Below are 15,880 nucleotides of genomic sequence, written 5' to 3'. Positions count from 1 at the left end.
CAACCAGCTCTGTAGTATACGATAATGGATGTATGATTTGCCTAAGTCTTGCATACAGGGCACTCCGTAAGTTTACTCAGATTTTAGCCGGCAAACGCCCCCCACACTTCCACGCCACCCCATAACTATCTGAAGAAAAGGTGATAGTGCTACCTCGAGGAAAGAAAAAGGTATCGCCCGGTCTGACTGTGGCCCTCTGCCCGGCCTCATCACGGAGGTTGATCTCACCTGCACAGTTGGGCCAATTAGCTGGTCCACGATTCGACCCTAGAGGAACCCGGCTCGAGCACTCACCCTCTATCACCACCCCAACTTCGTCGTAGGTATACTCTGGGGGTGTTGCTTCTGGCCCTTTCTCGATTCGAAACCAGCAGCCGACGATTGGGTTTGTGTTGTCGCGCGTCTCTGTTCCGAGCAGGTCGTCTGTTTCTTCTGTTAGCAGGGCGATGTCATCAGATTTGCAGGTGGGAGATAGTCGGACCGAAGAAGACATTCGGAATGCCGCCGAAGCTGGGAAGCTTGTAGCCTTCAACCTTGCTCTTGACTTGGAGGCCCATGGTGGATGTTCGATGGTGAGTATGGTGTAGTTTGTTCGTGATGCTGTACCGTGTGAATGGCGGTTTATGTAATTAAATGTCGGGGCTATGGACCGGCACATGGCAGTCGAACGGTTGCGGATAGTATATCTCCACCTGGTGACTAGGGATGTAGTTAAGAAAATGTTGAGTAATCACAAAAATGCCTTTATCCATGTGCACCCATCGTGTACCGTATAGTTTCTATTAAACCATCTTGTGTACCACAGCCAGCCTCGGGCCTCAAAGCTGATCGCTGGAAAGGGACTAGCGCGGGATGGACCCCATGCAACCAATCGCATCCTCTGGCCGACGCACTATTTACCCGAGCGCGGTTAGTGTCGTGCGCCTCGGACTGCATGATGATAGAGTGACTCCAAGACGAAGGCCCGAATGTTGCGGAAGAAGTTCTTGTGCGAGTCAAAACATGAGTTAACTGGACAGACTTTGGAAAAATGGTGGCGCACTAGAGTTGTGTCGTCATCTTCCAGGGTGGTGTAGACCTGGTGCATGTTGGTCAACCTCGTTAGCTCGCTGGTAGTGGGACTCCCTCTGGTCGATAGAGTGGAAGTATTGTCTCCATCAATGCAGAAGGGTGACTTGGGGTCAGTCTGGGTTTGGTGAGCGGCTTCAGCTCGATGAGCATAAGCTGTGGAGTTGGTTGCCCTTCTCGGCTGGATGAAATGTGCTTGCGATGTCTGCATGGTCTCTTCCAGCTCGGCGGGTAGGTGCGTGATGCCCTTGCCTACCTCATACTTGGAGGACCACTTCAAGGGCCGTCTATAGCCCGGACAGTCGAGGTTCTTCCGTGTACATTGGTTACACGCTGGTGCCGTCTCGTCACACTTGATCCGCTGTATAGATTTGGTTAGCAGGGCACATAGAGCCCCGCGCTGGCGGATCCGGAGGCAGCCACCTTGAATGGATGACAAGTTAGTTCGAAACACCCTGGTAGGCACCGCTCACCTGAGCAGCAGGCCGTACTCACTCCGAGCTTCAACTCTACGACGAGAGACTGGTTGCGGGGTTGACATGGGAGGTGTGTGAGAGCAGCTCCGAATGTGACCTAGGCGGAAGTGGACGCGAAACTTTTGCGAATGCTCCTAGGACCATGAAGCAAACAGTCGAAACCTGAAGTACTACGAGTGTTCCAGTTCTCAATCTGTCTTCTTCCCCGCAATCCGCTTCAATGCCGAGCGGAGATGGGCTCCCGGCTGGATAACTGCTGGAAATCCTGTTGGCTATGCGCCCTGACAGTTGGCTTGGGGCCTGAGGCACCGGGGCAGATTTAAGGCAGTATGTTGCCTAGTAATCATCATAACCACAAAGTACATTGAAAGATTTTCATCCCAATTCCCAGCGCCAAAGTCCATATACAACGCAGCCATACCTCGCTTCATCGCCTGCCCAAACATCCGAAAACTCCAGCGCTGAGAAACCAAACCAGGACGCCCAGAGCCCGTTTAAAATCCGTAAAAAGACGAAAATGACGAAACGAAAAGATCAGATAGGCCTCTGGTGAACGCTAGAGCCTCTCAAACCAGTCCCGTGTTGATCGATTGACCCATCCACCTCGTGGTCTTCTTGACCAGGTGGTGTATGGCAACCGTACGCTGGAGTATTCGGACCTGCGTGTGGTTGATGGGCAGTGTTTGCAAGGCTTTTCTAATATTGCGGTAGATGAAACCTGAGATTAAACATAAGTAAGGTAATGTGGCCGAATAAAACCAATTAGCACTTTGTAAAACATTGCTCTCAGTCATAGATTAAAAAGTGGTAGGATGTGGAGTCGGACAACCACAACAACAATTACCTCCACAGAGCTTTCTTATCAGTCATAGCCAAGAATATGCGCCTCTACCCTTCAGTCCAACTTAATCCCTTCACTAACATGTGCAATTCTCCCTATCTTCTCTCTCAGAATTCTGACACCAAGCATGAACGGCGTATACCACATCAGAAATGCCAAGAAAGGAGAGGGGGTTGGGGTGGGGTCAAAACATCACTATTAACATTAATGATAACAACCATCTCTCAAATCTACAAATCTTCAAAATAGGCGGCTCTTTGTGCATATGTTATTTCCTCACCTGACACCAGAAACTCACCATTTGCACTTACCGTGGTGCTCAGGGTTCATGCAGAACGAGCGGTAACTTGAGAGCTGCTATAGAGATAAATATCCGGCCGTGTGTTTCTACTGGCCCGCACTGTTTGTACATTTCCAGATATAAAGTGCTACCTTATCTCTACCCAAATAGCGAGCCAGGCTAGTGACAACTCCGTACAGCCAAGGTCGCGGTGATTGGCTGTCTCTGAGAGATACATAGAACCTATCAAAGTAGTCACGATGCTTCATTCCTCGTCTCTTATACACACCCTGCTCTACCCGCACAGAATCTCTTTCCAGGCATTCGACCATCGTACAATCGATCAATCAAGATGGCTACGAGCATAAAAGTTTCGAATATCAGTTGCACCGCCAAGTCGGGCGAGGTGGATGAGAGGGTGCACAGCGGGGTTGGAGAAGTGATCGAATTGAAGGCAGGTAGCTGCGGATTCCCTTCTGACGTTGAGTAGTGCTAACCTGAACCTGGAGATGAGTAGAAGCCCTTCTCTCGATTAACAATTCTGTCTCTGACGGTCGTCCTGATGGCAACATGGGAGGCATTTTCCGGGTAGGTGGAATGCCGTTGATGACTCTCCGATGTCGCTTAATTGGCTGACGACCACAATTTGTACAGTACGATGGCGGCGGGTCTTGTCAGTGGTGGCCCTGTTTCTTTGGTCTATGGGTATCTTTGTTCGTTCTTCTACCTTAGTCGACTCACGGGATGGTTCTGACCAAGAGGAAAGTGGCAGTCGTTGACTCCACCGCAACCGCAGCGTCTTTGAGTGAAATGGTATCGATGTCAGTGCTTCCTGTTGACGACTGAGTGCAGTAGGCTCATATTCTCCGCCCAGATACCCCACTGCTGGCGGCCAGTATCATTTTACAGCAAGATTTGCGCCAGAAAGGTTGCGGAGATTGCTCAGCTGGATTGTTGGCTGGATTGGTAAGGGCTCAGCTGCGGCGGCCACGATACGACCAGCTCATCTTTCCACAACACCATTTTAAGGACATTCGGATGGGTGTCATTCACTGCTAGTGCCCCTTACCTCTCTGCCAGTATGCTTCAGGGCCTGCTAGTACTCACCCGCGAGACGTATCAGCCCCAGCGCTGGCATGTATCTTTGATATACTGGGCTCTGGTCGGGCTGGCCGCCGTGCTGAATGTGTGGGGTACTCGTCTGCTATCCTTGGTGGAGACTATCTCACTGTTTAGTCACTTGGTGGGATTTGTTGCTATTCTGATTGCTGAGTGGGTTTGTGCGCTGGCAAAACACGATGGTCATTTCGTCTTCACGACATTCATCAACAGCACCGGCTGGTCTACTGACGGACTGGTGTGGTGTCTGGGCATGCTCTCAAGCTGCTATGTTTTGACAGGTTTGTGCTCTGGCTGTCGTTGGCCGGGCATGTTGATACTGACTTTTGGCACAGGCTACGATGGAGCAATACATCTCTGCGAGGAGATGGCCAAGCCGACGACGACCGTTCCATATTGCATGCTTGGCTCCCTGGCTATCAATGGCATCCTCGGTTTCGTGTTCCTGGTCACTTTTCTCTTCTGCATGGAAGACATGGAGAGTGCACTAGAAACAGCTACAGGATATCCGATAATTGAGATCTTCCGCAGTACAACCCGATCTTCGGCCGCGAGTTGCGTCATGACGGCTGTTTTCATCATTACAGCCTGGCTGGCCACAATTGCGCTGCTGGCGTCAACCTCTCGAATGGTCTGGTCACTGGCTCGAGATAAAGGTAAGATGGGGTTTCCATTGCGTTTGGGGCATCGGCACGCTGATGTTTAGTTAGCACTCCCATTTCCTGCCTATCTTTCTCACGTTGATGATCACACCCACCTACCAACGCGTTCTATCCTCGCCACCACCGGCCTCCTCGTTCTGTTCGGACTGATCAATATTGGATCGACCACGGCTTTCAACGCAATCCTCTCTCTCGCTGTTCTCGAGCTGCACGTCTCCTATGTTGTTCCGATTATCTTCTTCTTGTGGCATCGCAATTGCCTACCGCAGAGCCTGCAGACTGGACCGTGGAGCCTTGGTCGGGGTGAAATCATCGTCAACATTGTTGCCATTGTTTATCTCTGCTTCACGAGTATTTTCATGGTCTTTCCCGCTTACCGGCCGGTTACTCCCTCGAATATGAACTACGCCCCGTTGATCTTCGGGGCTGTTCTGCTGTGGAGTGGCGGGTTTTGGTTATGGCGAGGTCGCAAGGAATATGACGGACCTGTGGTTGTTCTGGCCGATGGATGATGATTTGTTCGTTGGGTATCGAGAGGGTTTCAAGCGTATATTTGCAATGAGTATGAGTACGATGAGTATAGCAAGTAACTTCGTGGTGGGTCGATGAGGGCAGTGGGGGCACCTGACTTTCCTGGACATACCCAATCCAGTCTAAAGAACAATACAGTCAGCACATTACATCCGGTACATGCAATACATACCATACCGTATTTCCACATCCCATCCCATCGCTGCCTGCCTCTTATCCACGGTTCTTTTCTCTGTGTTTCTCATTGCTCCTCTCTCTCTCTCTACTTCGTTCCTCTTCATCACAATCAATCCATCGCCATGGCACAATTCTCGCCCGTATTCCGCCGTCTACGGCGCCCACTCCGCCGAGGCCCCCTGCCGCGTCTCCTGGCCACCATCACCATCGCCCTCGTCACTTGTGCCGTGGGATTATACCTGCTCCTGGCGTACCCGCTGGCGGACGATCCCCGGCTGGTGCCGGCCAGTCTGCAGCGCGCCCGCAACATCCTGCTGGTGACCGCGCACCCGGACGACGAAACGCTCTTCTTCAGCCCGACCATCCTCTACCACCGCACCAACCCCGAGGTGACTCGCGCCCTGCTGGTTCTCTCCTGCGGCAACTACAACGGGCTCGGCGACACCCGCCAGGCCGAGATTCACCGCAGCTGCGACCGCCTGGGCATCGCCCCGGAGCGCTGCATCGTCCTCGACCGCGGCGACCTGCAGGACAACCCCATGGCCTGGTGGGACCAGGACCTCATTCGCGATGTCGTCGCGCAGTACGTCCAGCAGTGGCAGATCGATCTGCTGTACACTTTTGACGACGGGGGGGTTTCGGGGCATGTGAACCACCGTGCTGTGAGCGGGGGTGTGCGGTGAACTTTCCCCCTCCCCATCACACTACCTCTTACCTATAATCATTTCATATGCCGTATTTCGAGAAAATAGCAAGCTGATAATGCGAACGGTGCAGAAAATTCGTCCAAACCACCCCCACCGCCCCGCCCGCCTACATGCTACAGAGCGTCTTCCTGCTGCGCAAATACGCCTCGCTGATCGACCTGCTCCGCACTGCGCTGCCCTTCACCGGGCGCATCCTCCGCGCATTGATGGTCAGCCCCCCGCATGATCCCAGTGTTGCGGTGGCGGGCCGGTACGAGGACACGGCGCTGCTGGTCAGCTCGTGGGAGACCTACCGCGTGGCGCGGACGGCGTTCGCGCAGCACGCGAGCCAGTACTCGTGGGACCGCGTGTTGTATTTGGTGGTTAGTCGGTATATGTGGTTCAATAATTTGGTGCGCGTGCAGTAGCTTTTGGGGGGTAGGATTTTATGGAGTTGTTATTTAGGGGGTGTTGGGAGAGGATATGGACTACCGGCCGGAATTAGGGCACGCACTGGAAACCACGAATCTACACTACAGGTTACGATTGATACCACGAATATGAACAAGGAAGACTAATATACACGATACTCCCCAAACGCTCAGACAAAAGTCTACACCATCTTCCCCTCCGACTTGGCCGCCTCCGAGCGCGTAGCATCCTGTTGTCGCGCAGCTCGTCGCCCCCGCGCCACGCAGAAGCACACGCCCCCCACGAAGGATAGCAAGAACACTACGATCACGAAGAAGGAGAGACGCTGGTCGCAGTGCGCGAAGAACTTGATCCACCTCGCGTCGCGCCCGTGCCACGACGAGGACCCTAGATGCTGGAACAGCGGGGTGTTGACGTATCCGTTCAGCATGTGCAGGGTCGGATGGTCCGGAGTGCCGGCCAGGACGCGGAGGGCGGAGCGGTTAGATTGCAGCGTGAAGATGGTTCTGGCATCGCATGAATCAGGTTAGCACCTTGTGCGTTCAGGCGGAATACATGGAGAGTGGATGGTCTTACGAGGCATAGTGACAGCCCGTGCTGAACATGATGGTGATGTAGGGGAGGAGCGACCACCGCCGGTTGAAGCGCGGCAGGTTGTCGACCAGCGCGCGCACGTAGGTGTTGTTCGGTGCGGCGAGCATCATCCCGACCGAGATGCCCACGGGGTGCGCGGCGGGCGCCACGAATTCGAATTCGCGAAGGGGGTCGAGGGACTGTCTGCACGCGAGGTCCATGTCCAGGATTGCGCCTGTCCAACGCCATTGTTAGAAAGAGCGCTTCGCTCTTGTTTCCTCAAGGGAGAAGGGGAAAGACATACCGCCGTAAGTATGCAGCACCATATACCGCAGCGCATCCACCCGCTGCACCAGCGCTGGATATCCCTCCCACATCGCCAACAGATCCGGGTACTGGCTCTTCACGAACTCGCGGGCGTTCTCATCCTCCCACAGGAACACCTCCCAGTCTGGATGATGGTCCAGACACTGTGCGCGGGCACTCAGCCATTCCGCTCGCGGCGCACTGGGGCCCAGGTGGACGTGGTGGAGGCGATTGGGGATGCGCGCGTTCTCTGGGGGAGCGCTGCGGTTGGCGTAGGACGCGAAGGTGACGTCGAAGCCGTCGCGTTGGGCAGAGATGATTGATTCGGCGGCGGAGGTCTTCCAGACGAAGGGCAGACGGAGGAGTAGATACAGTTCGCGCATGGGTAGGAATAGACTCGCTAGTGTGATCACCGCAACTGCGACGAAGAGTAGCCGTACTCGTAGAGAAGCCATCGTAATGACTGTGGATGCTGATTATCGGCGAGAGGAAAGACAAAGAATGATGAAAAAGTGGTTGTGTGTATAGCGGCACGTAAGAAATGTCAAGCCAAGGACTCCCCCGGCCGCGTGGTCAACATTGTGGGCGAGATCCCAGGGGGATGAGATGTCACGGCCATGTAATCACCCGCGAGGCTCATTGCATTATTCACCGGAGCCCAGGTCATCCTGCAGGTCCGGCCAGCATGCATCCAAGCCGCAGCGTGATGATGATGGTTGCCTAAACCTTCACTTGTACGACCTTTTCCCAATTCCAGGCTGAAGGCGATCCCGCAATTGGTGTAAGCGTGTAAGCGTGGAAAACCTGCAGGCCTGGCCAGGGAAACTAGCCCCAAACAAGGCATTCTGGTTGTCTGAAGTGGTTCCGAGGGCAGTGGAGCCGACCAGAGAGAAGATGAGGGTATTCGGGTCCCGCGGGTTACAGACGGACATCCCCCGAACAGAACAGCCACCGGGTGGGGGCCGGATGGGATTGAGTGAGTGCACGTCGGAAAAGAGAATCAATTCTAGGGATGGCTAAGACAAGCAATTGAATCGGCCGTGCTGATGCAAAGCCAAGCCCAACCCTTCCAGATGTGGGAGGGAAAAAAATAGAAAAAAATAAGACAACCAAGCTTTTTGGGACTTTGGCGGCTAAGGCTAGGAAAAAGGGGTGCACTGCTGTAGGGCTGAACTAAATCGGGACAAGACCCTTTTAAGACTTGACTTGACCCTGAATCACACACCGACTGGGTTTGCACCGACTGGGGTGGACACGTTGGAACCTGGAACCCTCGGCCATTTCCGCTTTCCGCCACGAGTTTCAGATTATAGCCACGGCCCCTATCGATCGGGCTGTTTTCTCGCCTAAACCTTCCCGCACTCAAACCCTGAACTGAAGGCTAGTTTTTAGTGCTCGCCAAATGTCTCACTTCCAGCTGACAAGCAGCAACGAGGGCGATTCGCAACCTCTGTTTGGTCCGCATGTAGATGAAAATGAAAATAGACACCGGCTCATGTGAGTTGGTCAGAGGGGTTTGGCTTTCAGGGTCGTGCTTTTGGGGGTCTTTGGTCGTGAGCAATCATTTTATCTTGCTTGCGCCCCTCTCCTCCCCCGGGCTCGACCCTTCTGCACCTGCATACGTGATAGGAACTATTATGGCGGTAGTGGACCGGTGCTCCCTCCAGGCAGACATATTTCAATTGACTTAGGATGGGGTGTCTGAGGGCCGGTCAATATTGCCGCCCCCCGGGGTCTGTTTGATCGCTGCCTAGGTATTGTGTAATTGTTGTAACCGTTGAATGGGTTGCAGCTAGCACCACGCACGCCTTGATTGCGGCTCAGCATCGGAGCTTAATTATAGTGTGGTGGTTGGAGTTCAAGGTGAGGCCCTCAACCATCAACACCACCATCTGTCACCCAGTATAGGATACGAGGAGCAGGAATGGCGCCCACTCGGCTGCGACGTCTGGCTATCTTTGCCCTCCTCGGCGCAGTGCTGATGATATGGACGCTGTACCAGCGAGAAGAGTGGGAGAACGAGCTGATGACTCTGGAGAGTCAACATCCGTTGCTCTATCACCATGTCCATACGCATCATACAGAGGGAGGAGGTACGGTTCCGCCCACTATCACAATTCCACGAACATGACTGACCATCTGGACAGCCTGGTACATTCCACCAACATGGATGAGCGCATCCGACCACCAACCCAAGAATATCGTCGAAGCGGCCGAGCTGGCTCTCGGCCTCGCTAACACTGCCGAACACCATCTGCCGCACACGGCCATCCCAATGATGGTGCATCAGACCTGGAAGGACACGCACATCGACACCTGGCCCCAACTCCTCCGGCACAGCGCCGAGCGCTGGCTGCAGGTGACGGACGGGCAGATGGCGTATTTCCTGTGGACAGACGCGGGGATGACCCAGTTGCTCCGCAAATTCGAGCCAGCCCTAGAAGTGCAATTTGCGAGTCTGACGAGCAATGCTGAGCGATCGGACGTCTTTCGTATTTTAGTGTCCAAATGGATCGGAGGTGTGGTAAGGACAGCCCAGCCTCGTTCAATATTTATATGCATACGAGGGATGAGACTGATCGGCGACAGTACGGCGATATCGACACCGAGCCCCTCCGCCCCCCGACCAAATGGCTCAGCGCAACCGACCTCCTCCCCTGGAACGACACCCAGACCGGCGTCGTCTACAATTCGACCGGTCCAGTGCATGCCATCGTCGGACTGGAAGCCGATTGCCGTGAGGATACCGACACCTACTGGCGTATGGGCTACTCACAACCTGTGCAGCTCACCCAGTGGGCCTTTGCCTGGGCACCCGGCCATCCGATCCTGCAGACCTTCCTGGATGGCTTTTCAACCACCATGATGAACATCTCTGACCGCTACGGCGGCTCCCTTGATTCCCGGGCTGCGCGTCAGGAGCTGCTCGCCCTCGATCCGCTGACGCTGACCGGACCTGCCGCGTTCACGGACGCAGTGCGCAGCCAGCTGGCGGAGGGTGCTGGCCTACGATGGCAGGCTCTCTCAGGATTGCAGGATGGGGGTAGGAGTAAGCTGGTCGATGACGTTCTCGTTCTCCCTATTACTGGATTCAGGTAAGTGCACCACTTGCGGTTCTCTGAGGGGTTCAGTATGGCTGACTGACATGGTGATGGTAGTCCCGGCCGCGGGGCGTATGGAAACATGGGCTCGAAGCCGATCACCGACCCCTCAGCCCGACTGCGGCATCTGGCGCAGGGGTCGTGGCGGGCGTTCGATCTGACGGTTGAGTATGGGAAATTTTGTCGGACAGTGCTGGGCATGTGTCGCGACTGGTCCAAGGTGCCTACTGCTGCGATTGTTTGATAGTGCTGTCTGTTGTTATTCTACGGTGGTCTGCTACGGTGATTATGGCGTTAGTGGAGTCCGGATGCTGGGTATACCTCTTTGGGGATGCACTGTACTGTACGCAAGAATCCATGAAATGCAAAATAACTTCAAACATGCGTCTATTGACGCAAAGCACAAATGACTATGCAACAGGCACAGGGATCTCCTCCCATCCGTCCTCCCCAGGCTGACGATGCTCCCGGATGAGCCGTAACCCCCGTCTCCCACCGAACCCATCACCACAGAAACCATCGTTATCGGCCACCCGCTCGATTGTCTGGTAAGATCCCCCGGTGGAATGCCTCGCATCCGGCACCCACACCCTCTCGCGCACCACCTCCCCAGCGATCTCCATCCTGCGCGGATTGAACCTTGGAAAACCGGCCACGCGGCTCACGATCCCGTGCACCAGCGAGTAAAGCCGCTCGAAGCGTCGCGTCGTGTGCAGCCACCGGAAGCTCCGCTCAGTGTACGCCGTCCGCACATAGGGATTCATATACACCCCGGCGTCCGTGAGGGCATCCACATTTGCTGCTGTTGGGGGATCCTGCAAGTCCGCATGAATGATGCAGCACTCGGACCCGTCGTAGAACAAGTCGCGGTCCGCGCGAAACCGGACCGGCCGGTCTGAGCGCTGGAAGTACGTCGCGTTGAAGGCAACCATGCCGCCCCAGCAGCTGCGCACGCGCACCGCGTCCTTCTGCGCGAGCACATCCTGTCGGCTGCGGGCGTGGCCGGCCGTGCTGAACCACGGGTAGAACTGCAGGCCGATCCCGTAGCCCTCCAGATCGCGCGTGGCGTAGGTGTCGTAGAACTTGAACGGGTTGATGAAATCCACGGCGCACGCGGCGCGGTACCGGGCCACTCCGTCGGGTGCATCCGCGGCGTTCGTGGAGAAGAGGAGTTGCACGGCGTCGATGGGGTCGAAAATGACGTCGTTGAGGTAGAGGATGCGATCGTAGGGCTGAGCCGCGGGATCGTCCAGCGGTCGCAGGGCGCGGTTGCGCAGCTCGGCCAGGTAGTCGGTGCGCTTGATGCGTTGGGCGCCCCCGGGGACGGTGACCCGCGGAAGGTTGCTCAGGTCGAGATGAAGGTCGGACTGGATGGAGTTGTTGCATGCGACGCGGTCCTCCAGCTGACGGAGCGCTTGTTCGCCCTGCTCATCGCGCTCGTTTTCGTAGATGCTGAGGAACACGTTGTCTTCGCCGAGGAGATCGATCAGCTGCAGCAGGGACTCGCCCCATCTGCCGCCTGTGATTGTGCCCTCGGGGTCGTAGAGAATGGCTGCGATGAAGATGCGCTCGTTGCGCGGGTTGGCGCGGCCATGCTGGTCGGACTGCGTGGCTTGCTCGACCACCGACTGGAAATGGGGCGGCAATCGCGTGTAGGAGGGGAAGAAGAGGGTGGTGCAGCTGATGAAGGCGATGAGGAAGCTCAATCCGATGCGAAGCAGTTGTCGGATGGAGGACCAGCGAGGTGAAGCAAAGCGACGTGGTCTCGGACGCTGGGGTTGCCAAGTAGGAGTGGATCTCCACAGCTTGCGCCAGAAGGACCGGTGCGATCGACTGCTGGGAAGAACCAGCCCTGCTTGCTCCCAGTCAGAGACTGATGCAAATGAGTCGATGGACGAGCGACTTGCGAGGTCGTGATACTCAACTGACTGCACTCTGGAAGGTGGCATCGTGGGTGCTGAATGGTAACTTCTTGGAATTAGTCTGGCAGTGTATGTGTGTATGTGTGTATGTATGTTGATAGGGTAAGTAAGTCGACCTGGATTCTGGCCCGGTAGAGACGCGTGGACAAAGTGCGTGGGCGTAAGCAATCCCAGGCAGCCGTCAAAACACAGCCCGGCATGGCACATTCACCCACCGTATAGAAAATCCCACTCACAGGATAGGCTCGGAATCTTCCGAGCCGTGTGATGTTCAGGTTCTACTCCGTAAGTTAAGTTGCTGGCTAAAACATCTCTGGCCAGCATGCAGCCTGCAGTTGCCGCCAGACAGGTCTCATCCACGACACCCATCAGGGCAGCTATGCGTTGCCGTGGCGATTGTGTGACCTGGATGCAACAGAAAAATCTGATCCCATTGCGAGGGGAATAACTTGAGCAATCACCTACACAAAGATCATCAAAGCAGCATGATGCTCGTCAACCTCGCCCTCTCGTTGCTGGCGCTGATGCTCCCTTCGGGAACAGATTCTCCCCATCGCGTGCGGTATTTCTATGCCGGGGGCGAGTACACTCCACTGCCAGCCACCGGCGAGCACATTCGCACCGGCCAGATTTATGTGGAGAAACTGACCCCCACGCGAGTCATTCAACCTTACCCCATTGTCATGATCCACGGACAAGCCCAGACTGGGACTAACTGGCTGAACAAACCGGACGGTCAACCGGGATGGGCCTCCTACTTCCTGGCCCAGGGCTACGAATGCTACCTCCTTGACCAACCCTTCCGCGGTCGCAGTCCCTGGCAATCGTGGAATGGAGCGCTGGAGACTTATTCGGCAGAGCACCTGCAGCGGTACTTCACGGCTCCGGAGCACTATGAGCTATGGCCCCAAGCCAAGCTGCACACCCAGTGGCCGGGGTCTGGGGTGATGCACGACCCGATCTTCGATGAGTATTACGCCAGCACCGTGCCCTTTGTCAGCGACAACGTCCTCCAAGAGACCGCCATGCAGAAAGCGGGCGCTGCGCTGCTCGACCAGATCGGCACGCCAGTGATCCTTCTGGCACATTCCCAGGGCGGCATCATGGCCTGGTTGTTAGCCGATCAGCGCCCGGATCTCGTGCAATTGATCGTCTCCCTTGAACCAGGCGGTCCTCCGTTTCGCAACGCTGCCTTTGGCAACGGGACCGCCCGCGCATATGGGTTGACGGACATCCCCATCGCCTACACGCCTGCAGTGGTCGATCCCGCAACCGACTTGGTGACGACTACCATCCCCGCCACCCACCCGGATGAAGTGGGCTGTTTGATGCAAGCGGAAAGCCCGCCTCCGCGTCAGCTGGCGAATTTGCAACGAACGCCCGTGGTGCTGGTCACCTCCGAGGCATCGTATCATGCGCCGTACGACTGGTGCACCGTCCGTTTTCTGCGCCAAGCGGGCGTGAGCACCGAGCATGTGCGGTTGGCGGACTGGGGTCTTCGTGGGAATGGCCATATGATGTTCTTAGAAACGAACAGTGATGACATTGCAGCGCTGGTGCACGAAAGGATCCAAAGCTTCAATTGAGTGGCAAGCAATGAGTGTGGCAGTCGTGGGGTATAGTCGCTGTGTTGTTTTACCGCGGTAAGTCTCTGTATGCCTGAGGCATACTGCTTCACTTTTCACATCTGGAGCGGTCATGTGCGCTTGGATGTGATGCCTGGCTGCTTGACTGCCTGACTGCCTCCACGCCCGTGAATGTCTTCTGCTCTTCGGCTAATCCTCGGCAGGATCCAGAATGGTTTTTTTGACCGCTTGTCAAGAGACAGACTGCACGGCGGCGTGAATTGCCCGATCTGGACATGTCACCCACTTGCCCGCATCCTCAAGCCACCAAGTCACCCATAGATAGAAAGTAACATAATTATAAGCTCATGGTCTACCAACGTTTCACTTATGCTTCATCCCTTCACCTTCCCACACCTTGCCTCCCAACCTACCAAAGAACCAGCCCAATGCGACCGCAACCAGACCAGGAAATGATCGATCTCTCGCCAGAGCAGCCAGCATCGGCCGAGCCACCCGCGCCCAGCATTGCCGACACACGATGGCTGTATGTGAAAATTCTCAGCGCCGGCTTCTCTTTCTTTGTTGCCGGGGTCAATGATGGGAGTTTGGGCTCATGAATACCCTATGTGATTCGCTCCTACCACGTGAGCATCAACCTTGTCATCGTGGTCTACGCTTCCACCTTCGCGGGGTGGCTGGTGACCGCCGTGACCAACAGCGCCCTCTGCCAATATCTCGGCCTCGGAGCCCTTCTTGCCCTAGGCGCAGCCCTCCAAGTGCTCTCCCACGCCCTCCGAGCATGGCTGCCCCCATTTCCGCTTTATGTCGTCACCTTCGTTCTCGCCTGCCCACCGGATTCTACGGAGGCGCCTTCCTGGGCAGGCTGCTCTTGGCTGAGCCACCCTTCCGGCTGGGAGAACGGCGGATGATCTTCCTGTATGCCGTACTATGTGTGGGACTGCAACTTGTCTTCTGGCTGTAGGTAGCCCTCCGCTCCTCGCGAATGCAAGGTATACTGCTCTGGCATCACGTGGAGGGTCCCGAACATCATTGTCGAGGCAGTGGCCATCTGCATTCTAGGGTCCTTTTCTGGGCCGTTCTTTGCCGCTGTGAGTACGGCACTGCCAAGATCTTGTTTCTGTGAGGGACAATTTGCCAGATGCTGAAATATGGAGTAGGGTATTTCGGTCGCCTCGAAGATATTCCCGGCGGATGTTCGGAGTTCAGCAATTGGTGCGTTTCTTGCCTGCATTTTGCTTTTCTTTCCCTGCATAGCTATTGACTAACCTTCAGGAAGCATTTGTCTTCGTGTTTGGCCAGATGTTCCCAGTATTGACCGGCATTCTTTCTGCCCGCACGGGAGTCAAAGTCCTGCAGCCCATGCTTGTGGCTTTGCTCTGCGCTACAGCCATTAGCTGGCTTTGCTTCCAAGACCGCCTAAGCCGCGCGACTGAGGAGGTCCTGGGGGTTCCGAGCTTCAAAGGCCGTGTGGAAGGGGTCTGAGACCCACACAGATGTATCTTGGTAAGACACTTGAATCCACCAACACACACCCCCAGAACTTAGAATCTACTTTGAAAGACTATATGGACTGCGTTTGACTCGAAAAGCAATGTCACGATCTAAATCGAATGCTTTCAGTTTTCGATGAATGCTGACAGATGAAGGTGGCGGCCAGCTGCGCGTCCCGTGCGGCGACTGACTGGCTCGGTCGACAAGCTATCGATGTTGGCAGATTGTGTCATACACTGCGATCAAAGGAGATGTGAGCTCCGCAGAAGGCTTATGAGATGGTTTCACTAGGGGCATTTTTACCCATAGGCTACCCCGCATCCACTGGACGATCAAGCATGGTCCCCGTGAGACCCCGTAACCGCATGCGATGTGTCTATTTTTGTCAAGGACGCTGATCGGGGAGAACAGAGTGGATACCGTGCATCCTTCGCCGGGAGTAATAATGCCGGTCATCTATCCAGAGGCTGGCTGCGACGGATATCAGACTTCTACTTGACCGGCCGTATCAATTGACTGTGCCCTGATCCGCACTCCCCTAGTCGTTTTCTGGTAGAGTCGAGACGTCCCGTAGGCGATGAAATCTGCGAGGCTTCCCGCATGGCAACCACTCTCACCGTGTAGCC

General features: G+C 55.5%; 9 protein-coding genes across 9 annotated transcripts; 5 read left to right on the top strand and 4 right to left on the bottom strand.

Moving 5' to 3' along the window:
* Nucleotides 1-76: 76 nt before the first annotated feature.
* Nucleotides 77-557, bottom strand: BO82DRAFT_386994 (uncharacterized protein; the record flags this gene model as incomplete). The annotated part of the gene is made up of 3 exons (XM_025638276.1): nucleotides 77-228; nucleotides 295-423; nucleotides 482-557. The coding sequence occupies 3 exons, from the start codon at nucleotides 555-557 to the stop codon at nucleotides 77-79; spliced, it is 357 nt and encodes a 118-aa protein (XP_025487072.1).
* A 353-nt stretch (nucleotides 558-910) lies between these two features.
* On the bottom strand, nucleotides 911-1,609 carry BO82DRAFT_406701 (Zn(II)2Cys6 transcription factor domain-containing protein; the record flags this gene model as incomplete). The annotated part of the gene is made up of 2 exons (XM_025639581.1): nucleotides 911-1,491; nucleotides 1,564-1,609. 2 exons carry the CDS (start codon nucleotides 1,607-1,609, stop codon nucleotides 911-913), a joined length of 627 nt encoding a protein of 208 aa, XP_025487071.1.
* Nucleotides 1,610-3,017: 1,408 nt separating this feature from the next.
* Nucleotides 3,018-4,958, top strand: BO82DRAFT_386993 (putative GABA permease; the record flags this gene model as incomplete). Its single annotated transcript, XM_025638275.1, has 8 exons — nucleotides 3,018-3,119; nucleotides 3,183-3,253; nucleotides 3,320-3,378; nucleotides 3,432-3,486; nucleotides 3,540-3,593; nucleotides 3,695-4,065; nucleotides 4,120-4,440; nucleotides 4,495-4,958. The coding sequence occupies 8 exons, from the start codon at nucleotides 3,018-3,020 to the stop codon at nucleotides 4,956-4,958; spliced, it is 1,497 nt and encodes a 498-aa protein (XP_025487070.1).
* A 274-nt stretch (nucleotides 4,959-5,232) lies between these two features.
* BO82DRAFT_358733 (PIG-L family deacetylase) lies at nucleotides 5,233-6,467 on the top strand. Its single transcript, XM_025636375.1, has 2 exons — nucleotides 5,233-5,833; nucleotides 5,932-6,467. Exons 1-2 carry the CDS (start codon nucleotides 5,277-5,279, stop codon nucleotides 6,266-6,268), a joined length of 894 nt encoding a protein of 297 aa, XP_025487069.1. The 5' UTR covers nucleotides 5,233-5,276; the 3' UTR covers nucleotides 6,269-6,467.
* A 154-nt stretch (nucleotides 6,468-6,621) lies between these two features.
* BO82DRAFT_249863 (glycosyltransferase family 32 protein) lies at nucleotides 6,622-7,594 on the bottom strand (the record flags this gene model as incomplete). Its single annotated transcript, XM_025630867.1, has 3 exons — nucleotides 6,622-6,778; nucleotides 6,849-7,080; nucleotides 7,150-7,594. Coding segments are annotated over 3 exons (834 nt in total), but the record flags the coding sequence as incomplete, so codon positions are not given.
* A 1,481-nt stretch (nucleotides 7,595-9,075) lies between these two features.
* och3 (glycosyltransferase family 32 protein) lies at nucleotides 9,076-10,496 on the top strand (the record flags this gene model as incomplete). The annotated part of the gene is made up of 4 exons (XM_025631851.1): nucleotides 9,076-9,244; nucleotides 9,299-9,675; nucleotides 9,741-10,246; nucleotides 10,310-10,496. The coding sequence occupies 4 exons, from the start codon at nucleotides 9,076-9,078 to the stop codon at nucleotides 10,494-10,496; spliced, it is 1,239 nt and encodes a 412-aa protein (XP_025487067.1).
* Nucleotides 10,497-10,573: 77 nt separating this feature from the next.
* Nucleotides 10,574-12,383, bottom strand: BO82DRAFT_358729 (glycosyltransferase family 69 protein). The gene has a single exon (XM_025636374.1). The coding sequence runs from the start codon at nucleotides 12,199-12,201 to the stop codon at nucleotides 10,663-10,665; it is 1,539 nt and encodes a 512-aa protein (XP_025487066.1). The 5' UTR covers nucleotides 12,202-12,383; the 3' UTR covers nucleotides 10,574-10,662.
* A 235-nt stretch (nucleotides 12,384-12,618) lies between these two features.
* On the top strand, nucleotides 12,619-14,120 carry BO82DRAFT_358728 (alpha/beta hydrolase). Its single transcript, XM_025636373.1, has 2 exons — nucleotides 12,619-13,817; nucleotides 13,964-14,120. The coding sequence occupies exon 1, from the start codon at nucleotides 12,660-12,662 to the stop codon at nucleotides 13,758-13,760; it is 1,101 nt and encodes a 366-aa protein (XP_025487065.1). The 5' UTR covers nucleotides 12,619-12,659; the 3' UTR covers nucleotides 13,761-13,817; nucleotides 13,964-14,120.
* A 421-nt stretch (nucleotides 14,121-14,541) lies between these two features.
* Nucleotides 14,542-15,245, top strand: BO82DRAFT_295151 (uncharacterized protein; the record flags this gene model as incomplete). The annotated part of the gene is made up of 4 exons (XM_025631852.1): nucleotides 14,542-14,720; nucleotides 14,779-14,851; nucleotides 14,921-14,975; nucleotides 15,040-15,245. 4 exons carry the CDS (start codon nucleotides 14,542-14,544, stop codon nucleotides 15,243-15,245), a joined length of 513 nt encoding a protein of 170 aa, XP_025487064.1.
* Between the last annotated feature and the right edge of the window lie 635 nt (nucleotides 15,246-15,880).

Source organism: Aspergillus uvarum (assembly GCF_003184745.1).
Source record: "Aspergillus uvarum CBS 121591 unplaced genomic scaffold BO82scaffold_76, whole genome shotgun sequence".
In the NCBI taxonomy this organism is placed as follows: Eukaryota; Fungi; Ascomycota; class Eurotiomycetes; order Eurotiales; family Aspergillaceae; genus Aspergillus; species Aspergillus uvarum.
This window is presented reverse-complemented; position numbering and strand designations above follow the sequence as displayed.